Here is an 18264-nt window from a genome sequence, read left to right as displayed (position 1 = left end):
GGCAGCGGGAGCAGCCTGGGCGGAGAGTGTGGTGCCTGGAACCGCCGCGAGCGAGGCGGTGCATGGCCGGGGAGGGGGAGGTGGCCCGGCCTCTCCCCGCCGCTCCAGCCGCTTCGCGCGCGGGCGACACCGAGCGCTCCGCTCCTCGCCTCCTCTGCCTCCTCCGAGAGATGCTGGTTTGTGGGGAGACGGGATCCCCTGGTGGTTTACGACTCACTAATCCCACACACGTTTCATTCAAGCCCGTTGTAGCGGCTTTCACTCCTGGGAACTGGAAGCCGGGAAGGAACAAGGGCGGAGGCGCAGAGCCTGCGCGGCTCGAGGCTAGGGATTGGCGGGACACGTTAATTCCCCAGATGTCGGAACCGGCCGGACAGGTCCCGGAGCCCGGAGAAGAAGGAGGAGGAGAGAGACCCGAGTGATCTCTTCCAATCCGCTGCGGCGGTGCGCATGCCCAGGCCTCGGGCCCCAGGGAGTAGAAAGGTGAGGCGCTCACTTCCTCACGTACTTTCAAGAGCTGAGACCAGAGAGAAAGGGAGATCTGAGGTTTCAACCAGAGAGAAATGAGAAGTTCGAGGAATAGGATGCAAAATGAGAATGCTCAGTATATACCATTACCTTTAAAGCTGAGTTAGGCAGCACCCTTCCAGGGGTTACTTAGAACCATCTAGAGCACAATGAAAGTAGCTTTATTTGATAAAGTAGTGGGAAATGACTGGGGTGCGGGTGGGGGGATATTAACTTAAATAGAACTCCCAGCATGACTGACCATGCCTTTCCAACGTTTATGCTAAACCCTACACCTCTGCCACAGTTGTCAGGATATAGCTTTTAGACAAATATCAGACAAATTAAGGGAGAAAATGATAGTGGAAGATATAAGCACATTTTGAAATGAAAACAACAACAACAACAACATCGAAGGAGACAGGATAAAATACAATGAAAAATATGATACCAATTATAGTAGATAGAATAATGGCCCTCCAAAAGATATCCACATTATAATTTCTAATACCTGTGAAAATGGCAAAAGGACCTTTGCAGATGTGGTTCAGTGAAAATTTTTGAGATGGGGAGATTATCAAGGATTATCCAGGTGGGTCCATGGAAATCACAAGAGTCCTTACAAGAAGGAGGCAGGAAGGCTAGAGTGAAATGGGGCCACGAGCCAAGTAATGCTGGCAATCTATAGAAGCTGAAAAGGGCCAGGAAAAGGCCCTCCTTGCTCATTTTAGATTTCTGACCTCCAGAACCATAAGATAATAAATTTGTGTTGTTCGAATCCACTAAGTTTGTGGTGATTTGTTGCAGCAGCAGTAGTAAACCAATATACCAATTAATCTGAATATGTAGACAACAGAAACAATTTTATAGAAAAATATAAACTACCAAAAATAGCTCAAGAAGAAAATTAAAAAAAAAAAACTTAATAGAACAGTAATATTAAAGAAATCTAATTATTCCTCATGACCTACCCATAAGAGAGCAAATTAACAAATCCAAGGGAATAGATCCAAGGGAATAAATATATATTTATACAAAATATTTGATAGTTACCCAATTCATTTCATGAAGCCAGGATAAACTTAATAACAAAATCAGACAATGACAGAAAAGAAAAAAATATGTAGGTTAATAGTACTTATTCACTTATACATTAATTCATTTATATACACTAACTTTTTACATTAAATGCATTAATTTCTTAAGAAATTGTCTGCCAAAGTTATTTAGGGCAGAGTAGTGAACAAAATACATGTCTGCTCTCACAGAATTTGCATTCTCTTGGGGGAGATAGGCAATAAACAATTAAACAAATAACTATGTGTCACATGATGATAAATGGTATGGAGAAAAGAATGGAGAGTGAGGGAACAGAGTAATAGATGGGGAAAGGCTGTCCCTTTGCAAAGATGGTCACTGAAAGTCTTTATAATAGGGTGATTTTCGAGTACTTACACACTTATATCCAATCATCCCAAAGAAAATCCTGACAAATTAAATTCGACACCACCTGTTGTTTTTTATTTTTCAATATAGCATGTAATAGGGCTTATCCCAGGAATACCAGGATAGCTTAACATTTAGAACATTTTTTAAATAATTTATGAAATTGAGACACTGAAGGGCAAAGATATATATATCTTAACAGATGCAGGAAACATTTGGCTCAATGCAATCATCATTCATTATTAAAACTGTTAGCAAACTAGAAATAGATAAGTTTCCTTAATATAATGTTAACTAATAAAATACAGCAAATAATGTCAAAATATTAAATATATCAGAACACAAAACAGGGATCACCTCTTCTATAATCATCACTGTACTGAAAGTACTCACCAATAAGACAAGAAAAAGAAATTCTTGTAAAGAAATAAAATTAGTGTTATTTGTAGAACAGGGTAACCTACACATAAACTCTAAAGAGAATTAGCTCTTCTAGCTACCAGTTGCGCCTTAACAGATTTCAAGACTTATAGAGCTACAGTAGTAAAAATGGCATGGTGTTGGTGTATGAATGGCCAGATAGACCAATGAACTAGAACAGAAAATAGGAAAAGGTATGTAAACTTTTGTGGGAATTTGATATAACAAGAGAACTGCCGTTACAAACGGTGGGTATGGTTGTAATTCAATAAATGGCACTGAAAAAATTCCCATTTCATATAGAGAAAAGTAAAAGTACATTTCCTTTTAGTACGCTGTGATCTTAAGATTCTTTACAACCATTTTATCATTTTCTCTTAAATAAACCATATTCCAGAGAGGTCTTTAGAATTTATTTTTTGTCCTACATCTCAGGGAAAATGATTGGTATCCAATATCTAGTAAAAAACAAACAAACAAATGAACAAAAACAACAACAACAAAACACCTACATATTGATAAAGAAAAAAATGGCCAACTGGAAAGAAAGTAGACAAAGGATGGGATCAGAAATTTCGCAAAAGAGGAAATTCAAATTACCAATAAAACTGGAGAGATTTATAAAAAGGACAAACCAGATTTACTTGTATTAATAAGGCTGAATCTCAGAAAAAGGAAGGAGGGGGGAAAGCAAGATTCAATGTCTTAAGTATACTATCCTGCCATTTGTGTAACTCTTAGAAAGCACACAAAACAGTATACTAAAGCGTATGTATCATAAAAGAATAAAATATATGGATGGGGAAAACACATCAACTCCAGATATTAGTCCTCCCACTTGGGAGAAAAAGGAATGGAAATGGAATGTGAGAAAGCTGTGACCATAGTATTTCATTTCTGTAACTGTTGTATTTCATTTCTTAAAACAAAAATTAAGGAGGGGGTAACCTGGGTTAATTATAGAACAACAAAATAAAACCAGATATATTGCCTTCCCTCTCATCTCCTTAGTTTGAAGTTTGGGTTATGCACGTAAGCTACTTTTATATTCTTCTTACTCTAGATTACATTAACATGTCATTAATTTCCACCTCTCCCCATAAAGGACTCCAAGCTCAACAGGGAAAAATTCCTTGTACTCTTTCCAGAAATTCCATTGTAATTGACACGTTTGGCCTGAGTTGGGCATCTTTCTCAAAGTGGTTAAGTTGCAGAACTGAAGTCTCCAGCTTGGAGAGTGGTTTAGGAAACTCCTGGAGGAGAGGCTGCCTCTGCTTGTCTGAGAAGATACCTCCTTATTTCTAAGGAGTCCCCTCCCTAACCTGAACACGGATGCCTTCATACTTGGATGGCTCTTATGTTCTGGCTCCTTAAATACTTATTGTGATCATGAATAAAGTCACAAAGAGCTCCTAGGACAATGTCAACCAATTATTTGGGGGGAAACACAATTTTTTTTTATCTGTAAAACAAGGATACTCATATCTGCTCTCAGCTCTGCCACCTAAGTTGTTACGATGATTAGGCAGATTTGCAAAGACTTCACAAATGTATGATATTGGTTGTTGGTGCTTTTAGTAGTTCAACTGTTTCTTGCTATTAGCAAAATTTAAATGCCATCAAGAACACACAAGTCTTGAAGTAGATCATGCTTCACAAGTAAGTAATGGGTTAACTTTATAAGAAAATTTAGAAAGCATACACTACAAAAAGAAAAACAAATGTCTTTCAAATCTTTCCTCAAAGCTTATCTCATCTATAAATATAATTTTTTAAAATAAGTATTATCCTAGCTCATCTATTTTCATAGTTTCTACTTTAGAAATATAGATCATGAAATATGTTGGCTAATCATTGTCTGGTTTATATTAGAGGACAGCTATCTGTACAAGAACTGATTGAACATGGACTTTTCTATGTCAGCATTCCACAAAGTTTATAATACATAACATTGATTATTATATACAGAAGAAAACATGTAAATTATTACCTGTCTTGGTATTTTTATACAATCTATTAACTTCGTTTAGTGTTTCATGTGCTGAAATAAGATACATTATAGAATAAGAGAAATGACTATTTCAAGTTTTAAGATATATCTTTGCACAGAAGTTTCACTCAGCACCCAATTCATTTCTCAAATAATTTTTCTTTCCTTTTGGCTCCAGAGAATTCAAAAAGACCATTTCTCTAAAAGAAATTCTAACATGCAACCAATAGATTATTTTCTGAGACTAAAAATGTCTTAACAAAAAGTTTGTGGCTGCAAACTTTCTGAGCCTAAATTACTAATTGTTAGGTTAGATGCTTCCATTGACTACCTACTCCATTCCTTCCCTTTGCCTTGTTTAAGAGCCTAATTAGATTAATGGAGAAAATAGTACTGTTTGGGATAAAACACCAATGTGACTATATATATTTAATGTGATATATATTTATATTTTTAATCAAATATCAATATTAAAGTATTTAAAATTTAATATGAAACAATAAAACAGTCCTTTATGACAAAAAAAAAATGTGTCTGTTGGGCTACATACAAAATATTTGGACCACTACACTGTATTATATTACATAACCAAGTCTTTTTTGTTTGTTTTTAATTGGAAAGAAACTTGAGTGCAAAAAGGGGTAAAAACTAAAGATGAATTAACACATGTATAACCATACATTCTAACCTTCAGCAACTCTTTATGGAGGTAAATGCTTTATGAAATGCAGCCTTCCCTTCTGATGAAAATCCACTGAGAAGCAAAGATACTAGGTTGGCACTGAGCCAGTGAAGATATAGCTGGAGACCCGTGCACCCCAAGCTTTAGGCCCTTATAACTTCTCAAATAATATATTTTCCCAGGCAATTACATTACCTTAGTTTTAAATCCTGTAAATGATAATAGTAAGCAAAACGTTTCAAATTATCCAAAGAAAATGTGAAATTATAAAGATACATATTTTACTTCCTTCTATTATTTGGATCCAAGCTGTAAATTGTATCAGTAAGATTCCTTCTAAGATTCCTAAACAAATCATCCTAGTCTACTGTTGCTCCATCTCAAAGCAAGCATCGTACTTTAAATGAGCTTTCTTTGTAAAGTTGACTGAAGTATAAAAGTAAGTCAAGCCAAACTAGAGAAGCATTAGTCTTTGTTTAAAATTTTAAAATAACAGTTAATTTGAATTTTTAGCAAACTGACTAGAACGTAATTTTTGTAAGCAAAGCTAGTAAGGAAAATTATACACTTCTATGTGAAATGTGAAAAGCTGAGATAGAAGGATTTTTAAAAGAGAACACATCATTGATTTGGCTCTCTCAGAAACCTATTAAATTTTAGCTCCAGCAAAGCGATCGATTAAATGGATATATTTAAGCCTTGAGTTTTGGCACTTTTAACAATTATATTCTTGATTAGTAGTTGAAATATAAATGATACCCAACAAGATTTACTTAGTAAGAGCATAAAACTCTACCTTAAAGATTGGTCAACAAAAGGAAACAATACACTTTTCCAATTTCATCTTTCTGATTTGTTGGTGTCCACGTTCTTAGGAAGACCTGCTTTATATTTATTTTTAACTTAGTACGTGGGGAGGGTGTGATTGAGTATTATCACTACCACGCATCTTATAGAAATTTTGAATGGTCAAATTAATAAAATGTTAAGATTTGACCCAAGGTAATTAAATGTGGACTTGAGAGTAGTAGCTCTTTAATGTCTGCATTTTCAGGTTCTCATATGCAGCCACTCCCAAGGCCCCAGCTGGTCCTCAGAGTAGCTTCATGTTCACCCTTCATGAACTCAGCATCCTTCCCTGAGCATCCTCCTTTCAGAATAGGGGAGGCTTTCATTTAGACTCTCATGTGACAAAGACTGAGACCCCTTGCAGTGCTCTGCCTTCTCAGGGAGGCGCCCCTGATGATTGCAAGGTGTCCACGAGTGTGGCCTCTTTTAGGCAGTATAGGTGGGGTAGCTACCATGATTCCAAGATGCTTTTTAGCTCATTGGAGGAAAGAACATACGTTTGCTCTATGACGAGACTAACGTTAATGTATATATTGGGCTTCATGAAAGAATTTTATTTATAAAATAAGAGAATTTGGCTGCTAAAAAGAAATTAAAGATCAGTAGTCCAGTAGGACCCTATTATTTTAGAAATAAGGAAGCCGAGACCAAAGCGAGTGGGTGAGGTCGTGTGCTCCAAATTATGCAGTGCAGTAGAAACAGACCTTGAACTGAAAACCAAGTTCTTTGAGAGGGAAGGGGAAAGGCGATCAGGCAGCGGGTCAGAAAGTCTTCCTGAAAGAGGTGGACGGTGAAAGGGCATGAGGTGGGAGTTAGTTCTTGAAACGGGAAGAGAAAGAATCCATGTTTCAAGCAGAGGGATTGACTCCAGCAAAGACTGAGAGAAGAGGAAACGGAAGTTCCTCTTCCATTCGGTGCTGGTAGGAATAATGCAGGAAGGTTTTCTTTAAAAAGAAAAAAAAGCTTAATGTTTATTTTTTGAAGAGTACTTAATTAAAACAATAATTAGGTGGTATTTGACTTAGAAATCTACTTACTCTGAGTCTATTAATATTTAAATATAGATTAATCTTTTCTTTATTTGACAATACTTACTGCTTAGTCCTCTGTGCCAGGAAGTGTGGTGTGTGTGCAAGGCGTATAGTGGTGAACAAAACAGCTATGGTTCATCTCCTCAAGGAGCCTACACTGTAATAAAGAATTCAATTGAATAAATAGGCATTGAATTAGATTCTACCTTGACAAAGTTAGCTCTAGAATAGGGAAGGTGGGGTTGCTTATGGAAACATGAAGAGCCATCTCATGCAGACTGTGTAAGGAGGGTTAAAGCAGATGCCTTCGAAGAAGTCAGTGAATTGGGGTGGAGGATGGGGAAGAGGGGGAAATTGGACATCTAGAAGAAGCTAGGACAGAGCTAAAATTCAATGTGATAGACTTGCAGGATTGTCAGCAGTACAGTGTGGCGGGGAATAATTGAAATTTGAAGTGGGGAGAGACAGGTCAGAGTGGCAATAAAGGGACACATTATGAACATACTTAAAATCCAGTGATTTTCTGAGAGCATCCTCCCTACTAGGAGGCCTTACAGAATACCTTCGTGGAAAGAGGGGAATGAATGGAGGAGGTACAGGAGACTAATCTGAACCATGATCCATCCTTTGTCTCTGCTTCTTTCTGTTAGTAGCCTTTTTAATTTCTTCCAGCATCCTAGCTCCTTTTGCACCTCAAATACATGACAACTGCCAACACGTTCCACATTCATACATTAAAAATTCAGTCATTAGAGAGAGAAAGATACAGACTTCCCTTTTTCAGTTCTGATATACTAGGAAAGGATCTGGCCTGGTCAGATGACCATACCTAGGTCTCAGATGTGGTCAGAGGTCACACACAAAGTGAAATAGCAGACAGTTTCTGCAGACGCCTCAAAGTTATGTTATGCAGAGACATGAATTCACAGAATTCTGGGGACATTTCCTGGTATGAAAAGGGATTCTGAACTGGAAAAGTCATGGGTCTTTACTTTATTGACAAACAAGTTTGTTGTAATAAATGTAAAGTTTGAGTGCACCTTGACATGCAGCGGGTACTCAAACCAATAAGTAACTGTTATTTAATGGATTCGTTTGAGTTGCCTGAATATTAATGAAGAGATTGAAGTTTTTACAGAGACCGCTGGTTTGTCTTACCTCTAGCCACACACACTTTTCCGGGAAGTATGCCCACACAGTTTATTGTCCTCATACTGGCTCTGTCAAACAGACCAAAGTTTGGCCAACTAGTCCCATGTATGGAATTTTCTAGCTGGGAAAGAAACAGCAAGAGGGTGTGGCATGTAGCTCCACTTTAGATAGAACATGTGAGCTGTCAGCAGCCACATTTCCAATGAGGATAAAAGCACTGAGAAAAGCAATCTGTAGCTAACAGGACAAATGAAGGAGACAGAAAGAGAAACCCAGAATTCCAGACTGCGGTTCTGTTCCCGAAATCCAGCTGTCCTTGGAGTCCATGAGATACGCCAGCAGTTTTTCACTCAGGTTGAACTGTGGTTCAACCACTTGCAATCAAATTAGTCACTGCTTATACTCATTATTATCTATCCTCAAACACTTTATTACACTTTGATCTATACACATTGCCAAACCTTTAAGAAAAAAAACTCTTAAGTATCATCACTGCAAAGACTTAATGCACATTTTAAAACTAGGAGAATAACTATAGGTAGAACGTTACTAGTAGAATGTTGTACAAAATTGTTAGCTTTTCTAGATCTTGCACTTTTTTAATCTGCATAAGGCCGTTTTCTTACTTTTAGGCAATAAATAAGAATATGTTGTGTCTACAACCCATGGAGGTTTTTATACCTAGAAAGATTTCCTCTGTAGGCCTATGAAAGGGGAGAATAAAGAAGGGAAAGTCCTATCTTTCACACCTCTACCCACTGAATTATCAGCTATCTGCTTGAAGCACAGCACTTGTATGGAGCTGTTATAGAAAGCTGGCTCATATTTGCCCCCTTTTTCTCTGGATTCCCTTAAGGACACAAAAAATGAGGGAGATCTATAACCTATGTCATTAGCTCAGGAGAACAGGTTACCTGATTCTAGCACAGAATATGGGAGGTAGGTGGAAAAAGCATTTCTCCTCTCCAAGCTCAAGGAGAAGAGAAATGAAACAAGCATAATATTTATGAATGATGTGGAGACCATATTAAAGAAAGAAAAATGATTGGAAGCAGTCAATCAAACAAGTACCTATTTTACACTGTCTTTAAGCGGCACTGCACTGGGGGCCTGATGAAGTGAACTGAGCCAATGTAGCTCTTAATTTTGAGTAGTTTGTAATCTAAAACTGGGCTTCAAACTTATAGATAGGACTTTGGGGGCAATCACACAGGCCATTTTTATTTCTAACAGGTTCTGAAATTCTTTTAACTTCAGGTACCATTTTGAAACAGTATTTCTGAGGGTTTTTTGTTTTTGTTTTCTGAGGATATTTTCTTGCTGGTCTGTAATCGCTTATAAAAATGCTACAATTTTAAACTATTAATGGGAAATATATTTAAAAGTGTTAGAAATCTGCCATTTTAATCGAGGAAAATAATTTTTAGGAAGAAAATGTACCCTCAGACCATTACAGCATACTGTTCGCCTAGATCATAAGAACCAGACTTTTATTAGGTACCTATATATTGAGAAGAGATCTAGGTTCTAATAATTCTGACTTTTTCATTAACTACTTGGAAAAGTAATCTTGGAAGTATCTCTAGTCTTTCTATACTCATGTATCTTCATTTGTAAGTGGTTTAAGGCACTGTTTAAAGAAAATAATATTCCCTCAAATTATAAATATTTTATATTCATATAATTTCCATATTAGTGATTCACATCCTTTGTATTGTTTATAAAAATCTCTTTTTGGTGCAAGAGTTTTATGGAAGAGAAGGAAATCTAGAAACCCTAAGATAAGTCCAACATCACCTCCAGTATTTACAAGTTGTAACAGGAATAATGGCTCATTATAAGTACATGTTGTTAAATCTTTAAATGATACATGTACTATTAGCTATAAACATGGACCGTGTTTAAAACTATTGTGTTGTATGTCGTCTATGCATAAAATAACTTTATGAATCGAGAATGATTAAAGAAATAATTGATTATAGTGATTTTCCAAGTGGTGCATTTTATATGTGATATATATATTTCTAATTTCTGTAATAAACATGTCATCCTTAAAATGAGGAAAAATATAAGAAAATTATTCAGTAAGAATTAACCAAATTGTTGGATTCGCTAACGCTCTTCATCCCACCTGTGAGACGTGGACTGCCCGTAGCCCACCCCATCACTGATAGACGATTCTCTAGTAAACCTGGTCACCTCTGTTCCCTCCCTGCTCCTTGAACTGTTGCTCACCAAAGTCAAAATCAGTTGGTTTTTCCTTTACCTGTGAAAGCCAGTTGTACTTGTCACTCTAATTATCTAAATTAACATTATATAAAAATGAATGAGGTGATTATAAAAATATAGAGTTATATCTTGAAATATTTTATAAAGAAATGATTAAATTGCTATTAAATTACGTGGCAGTGAGACAACTGTGAAATATGATAAAAACTTTAAAAGCTTATACTTTCAGACTGCTTTATAGGGATAAGTTCTTTTTCTGCTTTAATGAAACTCAAACTGGAACTGTAAATGATATGGTACGGGTGTGGTTTATGAGAAAGAAGATTTGGACTTTCCATCAGAAGATACCACTCAAAAGATTAGTGAATAAACAATAAATTTGTGTGTTTTATATTAAAATGAAACACTTAAGGTGTGCATTAATTGCTTTTTAATGAGTCCTCACGTTAACTGCTTTTCAATGATGTAACTAACTACAGATTCTATTTAAGTTAGATAAGAGAATTCCTATTACGACTATGTATTTAGATGCCAATAGGTTAAATAATCATTCCGTGGATCCTTTCTTACCAAGTCTATTTTACACTTGAACTTCAAACTCTTCCTTCCTTTTCAAATCCTTTATCGACAGAGCATAGATACACCCTGAACTATAACCATCTAAAAGAAAACAATCTGAACCCATTAATAACAATCTGCTTTTAACTCTATTATTCTATTTTTAAGGGCATTCATTTCTTGGTCAAATCAGTCCATTCACCAAACTTTGTTGTCCCCTATAAAACAAAGAATTATTATTCTAGTCTATAGTTTTGAATGTAAAAAAAGAACATTTTGTCTTGACCAAATTAAATGAAGTGTTACTATCTTCCAGAATGGTTTGTGAAGGAAGAAATATACAGATATATAACTATTTTAAGTGCTTATTAATTCAATAAATATTCACTATCTGTTATGCACAAGACAGTGCAAGTATGCTTATATGTACATAAAAAAAGGGAAAAAGAGATTTTATATATGGAAGATTGATAAGGCTATTGTCCTAGCTTAAGGGGGGGTTTCTTTTGATGATTTTAAACCAAGAAGTATGAAATAGACTATGTAAAAAGCGAAGTGAAATCCACTAGTATAGCTAAAAAATTCTCTGATGAAAGCATCTTTCTCTAAAAATTACGAAGGTAAGTGCATTCATTTTTTAAAAGTGGGAAAGAAAAATAAGAAAATAAACATGATAAAGGAAACTCATAGGATTTAGATTGAAGGTTGTTATTTTGATCTGTATTCAATATCTTGAAAATTCTTCGTTTTCTAAGAAAACCTGTACACTGAAACAATGCCTGACATATTTTCTCGCTGCATGGTTGCTAATGACAGCATTTGCTCATGAGCCTTCCTGCAGGCGAACCACAGCCTTTGGGATGGAGAATTTTCCATAGCAGCAGACCTGCCATAGCTGATCTGTCAGGGTGAGTCAGACAGGCATTCTGCTCCCTGAGGACAACAAGAAAACAAATAAAAATTAAATAAAATGCAACATTTTCATCAAAAGCTTTTGGAAAATTAGTAGGTGCCCTAAGGAATCAAAAGCAAGGGCTGAAACAAATAGCACTTCAATCATTGAAATCTTTCGATTTCAATATTTCAAGCAGATAAATTAAAGCATCTATTATGTCTTCCGATATTTAATTGCACATATATATGGGCTTGAAACCTGGCCAACATTACATGCTCTCACACACAGCTCATACTCATTTTTCTCTTTCTATAAATATTTATCAAGCTTCTACTACTCCAAGGCACAGTGCTGGGCACTGGAGCAATGTAATGGTGAGCAGAAACCGATAAGGACTCTCCTGCACCAAGCCCACAGTTTAATGGGGATGGGGAGGCAGGCAGTGCAATCAAGTGTTCACGCAAGCAAATATGAAATACAGTGGATACAAACTGGATGGTGAGCTGTGTGATTCTTAGAATCTATGGTTGGAGTATTTTATCTAATCCAGAAGGTGAAAGACAACTCCCATAAAGAAGTTCTGAAGGGTTCTTGGAAGTTAACTGCTCAGTAAGGGAGGGAACATCTACCTTCTAAGGCGTGGTGGCAGGAGAGGGCATGACCAGTTGAGACCGAAAAGGCGTCCTTGGCTAAAGCCGAGTGCCGAGGTGCCATGGCATGCCAGATCGAGAAGGACCTCATGGGCATGGTTTGCCTCTGTCTTGAGAGCTACATAAAGCTGATGGAATATTTCAGGCTTGTGTGTATATATGTGTGTGTGTGTGTGTGTGTGTGTGTTCCTGCATGTGTGTGTTTACGCATGGTGTGTGCTGCTACTGGTAGTGAGGGTGTTGGGCCACCACAGTTGTATGGCATGATCTGGTTTGCTTTCATACTCTAGATTTGATCACTTCTTAATTTTACCAACAGACAACTGTCCTTGTTAACAGTTTCTTCATATGGTAAGAGTAATTGGAGTTGAATATAAAGTGGTTTATATCTAGACTGTAGAAAGCACAATTATAGCATCATATATAAAGAAAATATAAACCAGTATACATAAAAACACAATCTCATGTTTTGGATGTTTTCATTTGTAAAATAATACAACTGAACAGCTTTTTAAATGTATGATTTATATTCCAAAATAATGTAATTTGCTTTTAACATGAAGAGAATCAAGAGAAAGCTTGTTCTGACTAAAATCAGTTAAATATCTGAATAATCACCTTTAAGCATATACATTATTATTTCTAAGCAAAATAATGAATATTATATACCAGTATACATTGCGTTGCAACAGCTAATTAGTGGTAGACCCACAACCCAGGTGTCCTAACTCCTTTGCTTTTTTCATTGGGAATGTGAGAAATTTGAATATACTCTAAGCATAGTACACAGAATGATAATATACAAGTTAACACATTCTAATAATAATCATAACTTGCTGTTATGGGTGACTTCAGCAATAAGGAAAAGCCAGCTCATAGAATATTATCTTTTCAAATGAATTTAGAAATATAGTAATATACCTAAAGAATTATGGGCAATATTACACACGTCACAGAATTCTGGTTTTTAATTGATTGAGGGCCAGGTGCTTTAAACTTTTCCATGTTGAATCTTTGTGAGCTAGTTATTTGCCGGAGGGGTCCTCCCACTGCTTGGAGCTCAGGCCTGCCGAAGCCTGACTGTGGATAACAGAACCTCATTCACTCCATCCCATCTCCAAGTAAACACTCAGGAAGGTGCTAATTTTGTTTTGCACTAGTTATTTGCACCTAGTGAGGAGGGAAGTACGTAGCCAGTCTCTGGAACAGCCTGCCTGATACCAATAGTAGGGTATTAAAAAAAAAACCAAAAACCTTGAAAATGGCAAAGGAAGATTCTCTCACGTGGTGGAACTGTCATTCATTCAGGCAGCACCAGCCGAAGCTGCATAATTCCACTGGAATGCTGGGGGAATACGAGAAGCCATACTTGTCTCTGAAACCTCACTGTGTTAACAATCCCTATTTATGGAATGGTTGTTTGTTTTTCCTACCTCTGTAAATTTCTTAACCATTTGCCACTAAAACCTTACATGTTCCTGCCACATTACCAACTTATTGTGACAACGTAGAAATTATCACACCCACTTTAGAAATGAAGACACTAGGGCTCTGAGCATTACTATCATGCATCCAAACGAACAAGCAATAGCATTGAGGTCCTGAGCAAGATGCCTGTGGCCTTTGCGGACGGAACTATTAGAAAAGGCAGGGAGGCTGACGGCACGTATACCAGGTGAGCACTTTGAGGAGAAAAAGAAATCAGTTCCACAAATGTGTAACTGTGACATGGAGTAGCGATTTCGATATAGATAGACATCATATAGGATAATATAGGTAATACTTTCTTTGTAAAATATACACTTTCATTTTTTCTAATATATATCATATAAGTGTGAATAGTTTTAACTTTTCAAATGACTTTTCATCTGCTATGCCCCATCCTGCACATTTGACAACTCTGTAGCCAGAGACTCAGAGTAAGAAATAAACATTGTGTTGCAACAGCTAATTAGTGGTAGACCCACAACCCAGGTGTCCTCATTTCCTGCTTTTTCCTCTACGGTCCATATTGTCTCTCTAGCTGAAGATTTTAGTTGAAGAATAGCTGGATTTTGACTTTGGATTTAGGTATATTACTATATTTCTCAATTTTCCGATGAAATGCCATTTGGGTTCCATTTTTATTTTCCTTGAAATCATACATATCCTCCTGTGCTATTTTCTGAATGTTAGAAACCTACTGAAATACAGCATTTCAGCATGATAACCTGTTTACGGATGATGGTTTTTTTTTTTTTTCTGAGAACAAATATAATGTGAACTATTTAGTTCATGCTATCATGATTCAATATCTACCCTGTTTTTATTCTCAGCCCTTTGCTGAAACTAAGAAATGTCCATTGACTTGCTAAAATGACATTAGTGACAGTGACAGGGATGACGAGTACCTTAAAGCTGCTTCTGTAATGCATAACACATAAAACTGACTCAGAGGACAGGATTAAACAAAATAGTTCCTTTAAAAATAGACCTTGATGTTATCAAGATAGTTACTCTGTAGACACTTAGTCTTAAGGCCTGGGAGTATGCAATCCTCACTTTCATTGTTAACTAAAATAGATGATGTTTCCACACTATGGATAATGCTTTAAGTAAAGAAATGAGGTTCGTGACAAACATAGTACAAATGAAAGCAGAACAAAAAGAATGCAGGAGGATTCTAACAGTAGAGTTTCCAAAATATATAACAAAAATCATAAAAAAGGCAGTAGTAGTACAAAGCTTCAACCTTCCAAAGATCATAAACTTTTATTTTGTATTTCAGGACTCATATGTGAAGGAAGGAGTCCAGAATCCAAAGTCAAAATCTAATTTACATTCCAAAGATATGTGGCATCCTTCACCTCTAGAACATTACCAAGGAGTAAAGGCTGCCCTAACCCACAGTCCTGATTATCCAGGGAATGCTGGTCAGCAGTCACTTGCCCAACGAGACCAGTTTGGCTCCAGCACACTCAAGATTGTAGTCTGGGGATGCACTTGCATGAGCTTACTGGGTGGACAGCCCTCCATTTTTTTTTAAGCTTTGAGTGGACTCTGTAACTTTAGTATTCTTCTCAAACGACGTGAAATCTCTGAAAACCTGAACCAAACTGAAAAAGGTCCTCTCAGCTGTGGTAAGTCTAATTATGTGTCTCAAAGTCTATAAACATGGCATTGTTACGATGCTGCTTGAACTTGTGGGGTGTTTCCTCTCACCGGGCTGGCTCCTCCAACCTCATTTTATCTTGGAGGATTAGGCCAGAATCCTGTGGGGAAGAGCTCCCTCACCTGTCTTGCAGAAGGTAATGCCACTTCACAGGATTGCCAGGCTGAGTTCATCCACGGACTCCTGCAAGCCAAACAGTTTAATTTGATCATATGAAATTCATGCTTTGGTTTGGCTAGAAATTTTCTATATTTATATTTCTTGATTTGGAAATTCAAGTTTCATGTATAAACAAATGCATAATTAAAACATCAACTATAGACTGCATATATAAACAAAATGTGTAATTCGTGCATTGGCTACAGATTTTTTTCAGAAAAACAATTATTTCATATGAGGTTTTGGAATTAGAAATCTGTTCAGTTGTGATTTATATGCACTTCCAATCTGAGACTGTTACAGAGGAAATTGTGGCAGTTAATCAACATGCAAATTACATGTTTATGAATGAATCAAAACAAATTTTGACAGAGGTACAGATGACAGATATTAAAATTTAAAGCTTTAACCTTGTAATGAAAATGACACAAACCACAGAAGGATCGACCTTACCTGTAGATATATGGAAGTTCAAGAGTGTTTTAATTAATATTTGCCAGATAATTTTTCATTGTTGGTAACAGGTGATATAAAATATAAATACTCAAAATGTTAGAAGTAAGAAAACACTCTTGTACTCAAAACCTTACCTGCCACGACCATCACAATGTGTTGTTATAATATACATTCCAGTAGAGTTTTTAGACATGTATTCAGAATTAAAGTGAGTAAATTTAAATAACCATTCTGAGATAGAATTCTTTTTTACTGTCCATAAATATTCAACAATGTACTACTGTTTCTGAATCTTGATCGCATAAGCTAAACTTTTTCTTAGAAACTTTATATAAGATTCTGAATAAAAGACAGGAGTTGTTATGAAAAATTATGAGATTAAAAGACAAACACTAAGTAAAGTAATTTTCTGTAATGTCATTCATTTGTGCTTTCTTTAGTTTTCATCACTCATTTGGAAGATCCTCAAGTTAATATGATTTAACACTTACAGAGTGTTCCATAAATGTTAGCTACTATTACATACTAGGCAGTGTACTAATTGTATTCCATTAATTATCCTCTTTACACCTTGAGAATTTAAGGAAATTTAAGCAAACCGAGGCCAACAGAATGAAATAACTTGACCAAGCTCACACTGCCAGGAAGCAGTGGAGCTTTGTTTTCAACCAAAGCCTGGCCCCAGACTCCATGCCCTTAACCACTACACTGCGCATTTCAGATTAAATAATTGACTAATGACTATGCTTTCTCCCATAATTCTTTGCTGTTTCCTGGGTACGCTACTGGTTAATGAATTTGGTGTGGAACTAAAATTGGAGTTAGAAGATCTAGGATAGTACCTACAATACCAATAAAGAGTTTGAGAAGGAGAAATACTAGCTTTTGGTGTGAGAAACAGAAGTCAAAAGAATAACTAGAAAGAAGATACGTGGATTTAAGATCTGGGCAGAGAGCAATTTAACAAATGATAGGACTTCCATGAGACAGCAAAGTATAGAAAATGGAATGGGTATTAGAAAATGCAGAATGACAAATGCAAAATGTATATTAAAGCAATGTAGTTACAGAGTGGAGATGAAAAATGAACCGGTAATTGGAAAGGGCTGATGGAAAGAAGGAACACAGAAAGGAGAGGGTGAGATAAAGAGAAATTAAAACGTATTTAGAATCCCCCACGGGAAAGGCATTTTTTTTAATATGTTTCAATCCATTTAATTTCTATATTAACTGCTCCAAGAACAAATATCTTTGCCTTTGTTGTTACAGATAAAGGTGACAGAGAAAATTCAGCTGATAGAATTTAAAGGGTCAAGATATGAAGCTACTCTTTTTGATTCCAGATGCTGTCATATGTTTAAGCATAAGAAGAGAGGGAGTTAATAGAGATGTTTTAGATGATTTTGAATAGATGTCATTTGGTTGCTAAACTGAAATATTCTGTATATTACTTCTAATAGTAACAACTGTACATATTTATGGAAAGAAATGAAAAAAACATTTTCTAAAATTTACTACTGTTTGTTGCATTCTTTTTAGGAAGAAAACATTTGTATTTGTGTGTGTGTGTGAATTGGAATGTATTTTTCTAAGTTGATAATGACCTTTTCTAGTTTCTTTTTACTCCATCTTTTAAAGGAAGGTCTGTACTTGAAACTGGGTCTATTGGCCATTGGTATAGCTCCCTGTCTGAATATTCCGGGTGCAGAGGGAGACGAAAGGAATAAATTTAGGCTGTAATTTACTTGATCAGCTAAGAGATCCAACAGACTGGAGGAAGTGAAGGGGTGCATTCTATTTCTTCGAAGATATTTTCTTTGTTTTGATCAGCAATGGGAAATTAACTGAGATAGGGCACTATTTTTATATGCATGATAAACCAGGACATGTGAAATCTGGAGGGTGCAACATATTCACTGTGGCTTTAGCACCAAATAAGGTCCCCAGACTCCCTATATAGTGAGCATCAAGGGTTTCTTACCTCTGTCATCTACTGACTTCCTGGCAACTCCCTCTCATTTACTGAAGCCTTTCGTGTTGGACTCATGGATTTCATCTTCACCTCAAATTTCATTTCAAAATTTTTTAA

General features: G+C 36.3%; 1 protein-coding gene across 1 annotated transcript in view; it reads right to left on the bottom strand.

Moving 5' to 3' along the window:
- Positions 1-11581: 11581 nt before the first annotated feature.
- The window catches only part of POT1 (protection of telomeres 1), a 96604-nt gene continuing 89921 nt past the window's right edge, over positions 11582-18264 (bottom strand). Inside the window, exons 21-22 of the mRNA XM_025045886.1 lie at positions 15683-15743; positions 11582-11797 (exon numbers count right to left, since the gene is read on the bottom strand). Of these exons, the coding sequence (XP_024901654.1) occupies positions 15708-15743 (36 nt within the window). The 3' untranslated portion in view covers positions 11582-11797; positions 15683-15707. The remainder of the gene's footprint in view (positions 11798-15682; positions 15744-18264) is intronic.

Source organism: Pteropus alecto, unplaced genomic scaffold, assembly GCF_000325575.1.
Source record: "Pteropus alecto unplaced genomic scaffold, ASM32557v1 scaffold22, whole genome shotgun sequence".
Taxonomy (NCBI): Eukaryota; Metazoa; Chordata; class Mammalia; order Chiroptera; family Pteropodidae; genus Pteropus; species Pteropus alecto.
Note: the sequence above shows the minus strand (reverse complement) of the source record. Positions and strands in the feature narration are given on the sequence as shown.